This window comes from Buceros rhinoceros, unplaced genomic scaffold, assembly GCF_000710305.1.
Source record: "Buceros rhinoceros silvestris isolate BGI_N320 unplaced genomic scaffold, ASM71030v1 scaffold9007, whole genome shotgun sequence".
Taxonomy (NCBI): Eukaryota; Metazoa; Chordata; class Aves; order Bucerotiformes; family Bucerotidae; genus Buceros; species Buceros rhinoceros.
This window is the reverse complement of record NW_010422756.1, coordinates 19,784-29,804: the sequence shown is the minus strand read 5'-3', so window position 1 is coordinate 29,804 and position 10,021 is coordinate 19,784. Positions and strand designations below refer to the sequence as shown.

The 10,021-nt window shown below is 45.2% G+C and overlaps 1 protein-coding gene across 2 annotated transcripts in view; it reads right to left on the bottom strand.

Moving 5' to 3' along the window:
• Positions 1–8,456: 8,456 nt before the first annotated feature.
• CLDN18 (claudin 18) overlaps positions 8,457–10,021 on the bottom strand; it is a 16,624-nt gene continuing 15,059 nt past the window's right edge. For both annotated transcript variants that reach the window (XM_010140167.1, XM_010140165.1), the window contains exons 3-5: positions 9,702–9,807; positions 9,226–9,336; positions 8,457–8,634 (exon numbers count right to left, since the gene is read on the bottom strand). In XM_010140167.1, coding sequence (XP_010138469.1) covers positions 8,457–8,634; positions 9,226–9,336; positions 9,702–9,807 — 395 coding nt within the window. The remainder of the gene's footprint in view (positions 8,635–9,225; positions 9,337–9,701; positions 9,808–10,021) is intronic.

Below are 10,021 nucleotides of genomic sequence, written 5' to 3'. Positions count from 1 at the left end.
CGATCCTCTGCCAGCAGCCACTGGATGGTGCCACAAGACCAGAAACGGGCAGCACCTGCTCTGCAGCCTCCCGAGGGCTGCTCCAGGGCTCCAACTGTCCCGCTTTTTCGGAAGACCCCAATATTGTGTCTCTCCCAGTCAGCACAGGGCTGGGTCATCCCTGGCCAGCCACTCTGAATCGCACCAAGAAGGATAAATGCTGCATGGTCTGAAAAGGAGTGATTTCTGCTCTCCCTTCATCGTGGATGTGAGCAATAACATAGTGTCTGACTGTGACGTGCTTTTGGAGCCCCAATGGCTGTCACTGGACTTTGCATCTCACAGGCTGGAGGCAACTCTTCGTGCCAGACACAGCCTGGCACTTGTGTGTGGCTTATTTATTCTTTAAGCAGTCCAGGAAACAGTCAGGGAGAGGAGGACGCGGCTTTCCTTCTCCTTGTGTCTCTTTGCTGGTGCTGCTGAGGATGGTGGAAAAGGTCTTGTTTTCTCCTCTAGGAGGAACCTGATCTGGATGAATCCAGAGTAACAAACCACAGCTGCTGTCTCCTTCCTCCTTTCTTTTTCTTGAGTCGGTTGAAACTCCAGCCCAAAAGATGGTTTTCTGCACTGTAAACATGACTGCATAAACCTGACTCTGCTGATAATGCTCATCTGTTTAAATTAAGTTCATTTTCCTAATTCTCTCTGTATTTCGTACTTTTGTAGCAGTGCACTTATGATCCTGATCCTTTAAAAGCATGAAATTTTGGAAAATACAAACAGGAAAAACTGGCACTTCTCACCTCCTCTTTTCCAACCCACTCCACCACTAGTTCAGACTTCACCATTCCCTATTTCTAACATTTGCATTTGAGTTTTAATGCAAGGGAGCAGAAAGCCCAGCCAAGGCTGAGCAGAAGAGGGTGAATTAATTTAATTTCACCGAGCAGCAAAAGTGCCTTCCAGATAACTGTTCACGAGCTTGCAGAAAATCCCCTATATTTTGCAAAGCCCTTGGTGTGTGCACGTTCACTGGTGTGTTTATACCCATCCATATGGCATGGCTCTGTAGCTGCACACCTTGAAAAGGACTTTTTCCATTTTAATAATTCAGGTTTAGTAACTATACCTGGCTTGTGTTATCCGTTGCTTACAGTACTGATGCCAGATGTGTTACTTCATGCTTATTTTAACAGCTGTTGTTCTTTTTTGGTGAGTGTTGATCATAAAAAAACACTGTTTAAAATAAATTAAATGAAGAAGGGACGTTTTCATTCCTTTCAGAGCTCTAGTATTGGTAACAGGGAAAAAGAAATGGGCTTTTAACCTGTAAAAAATTACAGGTGGAAGTAGCAGTGAGCATTTGGTCCTAGAAGAGGGGTGATAGGAAACTTGTCCCATCTCTCACACTTCTGCCCCTGCTGGGCTCTGGTGCTGGCACGGTCCAAAACCAATGGGGAGGAAAATTTCTGCCCAAAGGATCAAACAGGTAGGAAAAGGGCAGAAAGCAGAATCTGTTTTGCCTTGACTACGTGGCAAGCTCAGTGCCAAGGGAGGCACCCTGCCCGGTGCTAAAATCGAAATCGCACCCATTCTGCCAGCTGCTGACCGAACCCTGCCAGCCCCAGGTCTGGGTGCTCTTGTTGCTCCAGCATGCATCCACCTGCCAACAAGTGCAAGAATCACGTTTGTTTCACCAGCAGTTTTCATGCCTGAAGCACTTTTGAGCCATTGCAGTGAGCTTCACCCACCCAACACCAAGTCCAGATGCTGCCCAGAAAAGTGGGGGAAAAAACTTTCCTGAAGTTTGGGAAACTCCAAAGATAGCTGACAGCCTTGTGCTAAGAGAAAGGTGACACTCATACTCTCATGCATAAATAAATACCGATACTGACAAAGCATTTTCATTTCCAACTGGACATCTTGAGCCAGCACGTTCCGTAAGAAGTTATTCCCTACATGCTGCAAGCTGTAATGAGCCACATGGCAGAGGATGCGTGGTGGGCGTGGAAAAGCCATGAAGATTCACCTTGGTTTACCACAGGCAATGGGCTCTGCCTGAAGAGAAGGGAAGGGACACACTGCTCCATCAGTGTGTCTAGTCCAGAAAAGAAACGTCACTCAAATATTTTTTCCTGTTGTTTTATGGACTCCTTCCCCAGATAAAGAAACTGCTCGGGTACCTCATTTTAGAGACCCATCCTTTTCTTGATGACACCAAACTGGGCCACATTGCTGGCTACCTGGCATGGGTCCTATGACCGCAGGCATTGCTGAGTGATCGTGCTGAGCTGCATGATGCTGAACCAGTGGAGAGAAGCAGGGATGCTTCCCCAGCATGAATGCAAAACAAAGCAAAACAAAACAAAGCCATCAGAAAACACAATGTGGAAAAGAAATGCAAGCGGAAACTCTCGCTCACAGTAGAGGTTAAACAGGCAGACAGACATCCTGGTATTCCCTTTGCACAAAGTTTTCATTGTGACTGCATTAAGGAAACAAATTTGACCTCTCCCGCAGGAGAACAACAATGAAACAAGAGCTGCCTCCAAAATTCATTTCCCGCACCCTGTAAAGATGTGATGCTGCTACACTACAAGACCAAGTGACTTTGTTAGCCATGAACGCAATGGGGAGGCTGCTGCAGGCAGACAGGGCCCGTGCAAGCTACAGGCATCCTGCCCTCATGCTCCAGCAGTTCTCAGAGCCTGATGTCTCATCCTCGCCCTCTCAAGCCTTTGCTCGTGCTCCTTGGGTCAAATCCTGCCCACTGGGACACTGTGGCTGTGTATCACCACCAGCTTGCTGCTTGCTAGTGGGTGGTGGAGCAGGCTTGGGCTGTGGGCTGTATCACACGTGTCCATGTGTGCTTCTTAACACACAGAGGTTTTTCCTGAAAAGCTAAAAAAAATCAAAACCCTAAAGTTTTGTTAAATGAGGGAAGATGCAACCCTAGCATCATGGCGTGATTTGGAGGAGCAGGGCCTGTCAAGTACCCATGTGTTTTCCTGGGCAGGGTTTTACCTTTCTTCCAGTGCAAACAGCCCAATCCTCACCCTTCTGCCCTGACCTGAATCCCCCACCTGGGCATGTCATCCCATCCCTCCCATACCCAAACTGCCCCCCCACACACTTCAATTCCCACAAGTTTTTCTTTTCCTCCTCCTGATTTTTCAACCTTCTCTTCATTTCAGCAGAGCATGAAGGGTTTTCCATGGTCTTCCCCAATTGCTGACATTTTGTTTTTCTAACTAGAAGTGACTACTTTGGCTTCATCCTCTCTGGAGCCTCTGGTAACAGTAAAACAAGTTTGTAGCCAGCGAGATAAAGAATTAGACAATGTATTGAAGGAGAAATCACGCAACTCAAGATTTCTCTCTGAAAAAATGGACCTTTGCACTGCCATTACAAATTGAAGGATTAGTTTTACAAACACTACCCTAGCTGATGCCTGAGCAACCTGTTTCCAGCTTGAAGGTACTGTAACAGAGCCATACCATACAGGATGTCCATGGGGCATAAGCATGACTCACTTCCCACAAGGGCAAAACAGCATAGCTACGCTGGAAATGTCGGTCGGGCCCTTGCCAAGAGTTTAATGCTGTTGGAGTCTCATGCTCTCTGAAATAATGTATTTTGTATTTTGTTTTTCTCAATGGCATGTGTCTTCATGGGGCTCCAGCCATTGGTAATATTTTTATAAAGCGTGATTATTTGCGGGACGATTAGTAGATATTCAAATGACAGCACTAACAATCTCTGAACGCAGCACAACTCTCCCAAATAATACCAAGCTGAAAAAATATAAAGGAAAAGTCCTATCAAATTTATTCAGCTGGACTATCTCACCAAGAGAGCTATTCTCCCATAATATTTGGGGCAAGCACAGTGTCATAAATCTTACTGCTGTTAATCCATAGACTCATTCATCTCTGTTCAGCTATATAAAAGCAATAACCTTGTCACTGGAGGAAGGGAGATTGGGCTTTTAATTGCATATAGATTTCAGGAGAGTTCTTATCTCATAGTCCAATTTGTAGCTTCAGATATGCGTCTTTTCTTCCCTTGGTCGAAGTCCATGCAAATGTGCCGTGCTCTCACATACTTAAAAATGTGGCAGAAGCTCAGAAAGAACCTATACAGGGCTCTTGTGGCAGATAATACACACAGCCTTTTCAGTGCTTGCTGTATTAGACAAGCCTATATTTAATTAGCTCCTCTGAAACAGGATATGCATTTTTCAGAGAACGATCAAATTTATGGAAACAAAATCATTGCTGGGTGAGGACACACGTGTACCAACACACATCACTAATCACAATTTCCCCGACTCCACTCCCTTGGCTCTGCAACTGCTACCAAATGCATCCTTTGCCCTGCAGTTTACTGTCAATAAAGGCAAAATTGTGGAGCAAGGGGTGTCTTCCTGCCTCAGCAGTAACAATGGCAGGAGGAAATGTTGGGTTTATTCGTGGGGCCAAGAGATCTGCAGTATCTGGGTTTGGATTATTTCCAGGCTTTGCTCAGCCAAAGTCTTCTAGAGGCACAAACCTTCTTGTTGCTTTGTGACTGGTCAAACCAGCAAGCCCAGTTCAGAGCAGCAAATATTTAACTGCTCCTTCCGAACTGCAGCCCAGCAGCAAGGCAGAACGGTGATGACTTTGCTCTGCATGCCTTGGTACAGCACTGTACCCTCCAGGAGCTTCTGCCTCCGGATGGCTGGTTGAAAGCAGTGTGTTGCCTTCGAGCACCTCAGTTACATGTGTGGTGATGAGTTTCAGAGCCTAAAGTCGTATCCTTTAGGATAAAGTGCCTCCCTGCAGTGCTAGGAGACCCAGAGTGGGGTGCAGAGGCTGTATTTTGGGCGGGTGACCCAACAATGCTCCCCAGTCAGGGTATGGACTGAGTGTCCTCCCTCCCATGGAGCTGGTGCTTAATATCACTGGCTGTGGAGGTGTCACGGGGTTTTGTGTCCTTTGGATGTGTGCATTGGGACATAACAGCACTGGGGGGCAATGAACTGCCACCAAGACAATGTTGGATCATCCTGAGGGGGCTTTTGGATCTTGCTTTTTTCTCAAAGTCCAAGATACAAATTTTTAGCCTGCATTTTTTTTTTAGACTGTAGAGGGAAGCCTGGAAATGGGATCATTGTTTTCAGTAAAGACCCAGAGCTTTCCCTAAGCAGGTGATTTCAGCTGCAGGGCTTTCAGGTGACAGTCAGTTCAGCTGAAAAGGTGTTATTTGGGTCTGTGTCCCAAGACGGGAAAAGACCAAGTGCTTTCTGCAGCAGGAACTGTGGCCCCGTGGCTGTGGATACTGGTCCTCTCCATTCTGCCGTTCCCCGGACACACTATGCTGACCACTTGTGGTGGGGCTCACCACGAGATAAGGTCCATTAAAGCCAGAAACAGAGGGGAGCGGCTGTAGTCTCCGGTGTTGCTACACCACAAAGGTGCATACATAAATTATTCTCTGCTCCAGAATTTGTTTTTCAGCAAAGTTCACTGCATTAATAATTTTCATGCTGCAAGTTTTCAGCTCATGTAAGGAAATGAAAACTGATGTTGGAAGATTAGAAGCCTACTGAGGGCAGGAATTCCCAGATTCAGCTCTGTCTCAGGTCTTTGCCATTCTCCGTGATGCTCCTGCCCACAATCTTGTCATCTACACGCTTGCACACGTCGAAGTGAAACCGAGAGATAGCTGGCTCAGTGAGCTTGTCAGAATATTTGTGTTGCATAAAAAACGCGTAACTTTCCTTGTGATTTTACATGCACACCTTTTTTTGTTCTAATGTGGTTGGAAACTTTTATTTCAGATTTTTCTGGGTGTTTCTCCATATTGTTCATTACCCTGTGTACTTTTACCTCACCGCTACTTATGCATTACCTATCTAAATTAAACATTCCTGTGCTTTTCAGACCCTTTCCAGTGGAGGCTGGCAGGAGTGAGAGCATAGCAGCAATTTTTCTGCCCTCCCAAGAGCAATGAAGTATTCAGAAGTGTTTAATTTCTCCCTTCTTACCAAAGTGGACTCAACCCCAAAAAGAGCCTTGTACATGCTGAACTGTACTCCTCAGCAAATCCAGGGTGCCAGCAGGGACCTCTGATTTCACTGAATCTGTGAGTTAGGGTCCCCCAATGCCTATTCATCTGCTTTCCTGCTATTTTATCTCAGCATATGATTAACTATATCTTACAAAGGAAGATTTTTTCCCTCAACCACACATACTTGTCCATACTCGTCCCAAGAACTTGCAGAACACGAAGCTGAGGTGAGTTTAGCTGAGCAGGGAATTTGGTAGCTGCTGTTCATGACAAGAAGAGAACAGGTGAAAACAGTGATTTTTGTCTTAAAGACATTTTCTTTTTTAATATTTACGTAAAAAAAATAACCAACAAAACAAACAAACAAAAAATAAATCCAGCATGCAAAAAAAAAAAGGCAGAAAAGCCAAGTCTATACTGAGAGATGGGAACAAAACCATCATAAAGAGTATTGATATTTTAAAAATAGGACAGGATTTACCTCTGCAAAACTAAATTATTCTCCTTTAAAAACAAATCCTTGAAACAAGTCCTTTGCTAGTATGAAAGGGAGAGTCTTACAGACATCCAGGCGGCATCAGGGGCAAATGTCCAGCCTGATATGGGACTAAGAGCTTCTGTTGGATGGAAGCTCTTCCCTCTCTTCATCTCCTCCAACCATCAGTTGTTGGCACCACGCCCTGCCAGACATTTCCCCGACCTTACGCTGATCTGCCCAAGGTGCGACCTCTCTGCATCTCCCGGGCCTGTGTGCTGGAGACGTGCCTCCATGTGGTGGCACAGAGCTGATGGTTATGGAGAGGCGATGGTTAGGGAGGGCTGGGGAGTACATTTTGTGCTCACCGGAAATGCTGATGTTCAGTGAGGCAGCCTAGCACCTCTACATATACCAGCCGCTGGAGATGCCAGGTAGGCTGGTAGCTTGACCTACCAGAGGTCCAGCTCTGGAGAAATGTTCAGCTCTACCCCAATCTCTCCATAACATGAAACTGTTCAAATTATCAGCATTTCACCAAAACAATTTTGCCAATGAACTCCTGCAGAGAATTTATAATCTCTACAAGTAGGGCTAAATCCTATTGCAGATATTTTCCAAAGTGGCTACTTTGGAGGGTTTGGACCCCTTTTTTTCCTTTTTTATTCCTCAGTACCCTTTGCTCTGCTCATAGGCACTTTCCAGAGCTTCACTAGGATGTGCTATGGAGCCAGGTGGGAAGGCCTGCTGATGCACGCAGCTCTCCTCTCCCATGTAAGCTCTTGTGTCTCTTCCTCTGACCCCTGCAAATAAACTTGTCTGAAGGATTGACTAGAAGAGGCAATGCCCCACTAAGGCATGAATCTTCACATCATTGGAGAAAGAATTAACACAAGAAAGTCCTGATGTCAGTATGGAGTTACACATCTAATGCTCCCTGGGATTTCTGCAGCAAATGTAACTCTAATTAATTCTAAATGAGAAATTCTACTGGCTTCATTAAAGACGCCATTCTGCAGGAACACTGGTCACACACAGAGGTTTTCAACTGTTAGAGCAAATATCTAGCATAGCAATAACAATGGATTATACATACTCCCTAAAGAGATCAGAAGAAATAAATACACATTGATGTTACGGGTTATAGCAAATGTCTAAGTAACATAAACCAGATTAAATATCACAGCAGATCAGCATTGTAGTACAACCAGCAAAGCAAAGGTGTGTCTGAGTAGAAGCAGTCACCAGGGAGGAAAATGACATAGCAATGTGGTCTGTAAGCATCGGCCACAGCCAAGGGGACACGGATTGTTTTACTGAAAATACACAGCAAAATAATATAGGAGACTACGAGATCATAATTTTTGCTTTACAACCTGCTCCAGAAAAAAACAACTGGGTGGCAAAACCAGAGCAAAGACACACCATGATTTCAACAAAACACTGTTTTTTTCTGATGAACAGAGGTCATGTGACCCCCAAGGTCATGGGATACTGTTCACCCCTCCAAACCCTGAAAAAGTAGGGGATGATATTGCCTCACTGCATGAAAACCTGCTCAAAGGGAAGAAGAAAAGGGGGTACCGTTGCTTTTACGTCTGGGCTATTATCAAATGTGAATATTTTAATCTATTAGAAGAACTAGAAAAGGGCACAAAGCACAACCCTGGTCCTGGGTATAAGAGTTTATATGTAAAATATGAGCAAACTGTTTTACTCTGAGAGCATAAAAAGGCAAAAGGCATTACTTTTGTTATAGACCTGTTTAGGTTAGGCATACGAACAGGTAGTTGAATAAAACCGATGTTCATAACAAGATAGGATACAACCTAGGGGAAACATGATAGAAAACACAATCTTATTTACAGACTGCTTTGTTTGCATATACTCTTTGCTTCTGAAGTTAAAAATATTTCATGAAAGATAGCACAGCTCAAGCCCAGGAAGTCTACTAGACGTAGTCATATTTTGAAGGGTATGAGCGTCTTCCATCCTCACTTCGAGGAGCTTCTTCATATCCCGCACCCTTCCTAGTCTTCGTTTCAGGTTCATACCCTGAACCAACCTTATATGGCCCCGTTCTGTAGGAGATGTTCCGTCCTGACGCGTTGTAGGACACCGCTTTGTAACTGAAAGAAAAACGAAAGACGGCATCAGCCACTGGAGGATCTGTGGCTACCCAGTGTTGTACCCTGTGTTCCTGTTTGCTGTTGGACTTTAGGTAACTTCATGCTGTGTCATCGCTTGGAGCCACTCCATGAGCTAGAGCCAACCATCTCTGCAAGTCTCTTTCATGTGTTTTCATAAACTTACACTTTCTTCCCCATAAGTAAATACTTGTTGAGTGAAAGACCCCCCTACAATAACCAGCTATGTAGGGCATACAAAACCCTACGTGATTGTAAATCATAGCTCAGCTGAGGCAATCTATACCTGCTGATGATCTGCTATACAATTTGCAATCAATGCTGCAATTAATGGGCCTGACTGAGACAGGACATTGCAAGTTTTTTATTTTAAGGTTGATCTCTCCTGCCCTGTCCGTTTGTTTTCAAGTCATGTAGTCAGGAAAGAGAAATGATCACTTTTGACCGATGGGGTCAAACAAATGACAAATTTTTCAACAGGAGTATTACACATAGACATATCCTGTGGTGTCTGGCTGTACATGTTGCTGACATCCAAGGTTTCATGCAATACTTTCCCACAGACGGGCTTACCGGGATTCCTCTGGAATCAGCCCTCTGCAAGCAAGGCACATCATGATGCCTCCTACGAGGGCCAGCCCACCTGCCACCCAGCCAACAAAGAGGGCTGAGCCGAAGGTGTACCTGCAAAACACAGAGACATGGCTGGTTCGTGCTGTGATGGTGGTCCACTCTGCTGCTTCTGAAATGCACTGAATATCATCATTCTCCCCCGGCCCTACAGAAGTTCCCGTGGGCACTGTCCCACCTGCAAACTCATCCTTAATGATCTCTCTGCCTTGTTCTTGAGCTGTGTGAAGAGAGATATCCCAGCCATTTTGCTTGGACAAATTATCTCCAGTGCTAATAAGAATGAGACTCCAAAAATATTCAGAGTCCTGGGACAAGACTGATATGCACCCAGAGACTGCTTTTCCTTTGGCTGCTGCACACCCTGGCCCTGAGGGAGATCTGCACTGAGGAGCTTTCTGAGCCAGTTGACCACCTACCTGTTCTGGACATTCTGCATTCCCTGGTACATGTTCGCTGTGGACATCCAGAAGTTTGTGACCAGCATGTTGGCAAACACAGACACTCCAGTGATGGCACACAGACCTGAAATCAGACAGAAGGACAGACTGAGACCCACATAGTACAAGCAGCCACCTTCAGCCTTGGGGAAACACTTTACAGCTCCTGAAAGATGGGTGAGATACTCCTTTGTGTCCTGGCATGCATCTTCAGTAGAAGCAGGGACCCACATTTCTGCCAGGATTTCTACACGTTTGCAAACCAGCAGCAAGAATACAACATCGCACTACAAAACCCC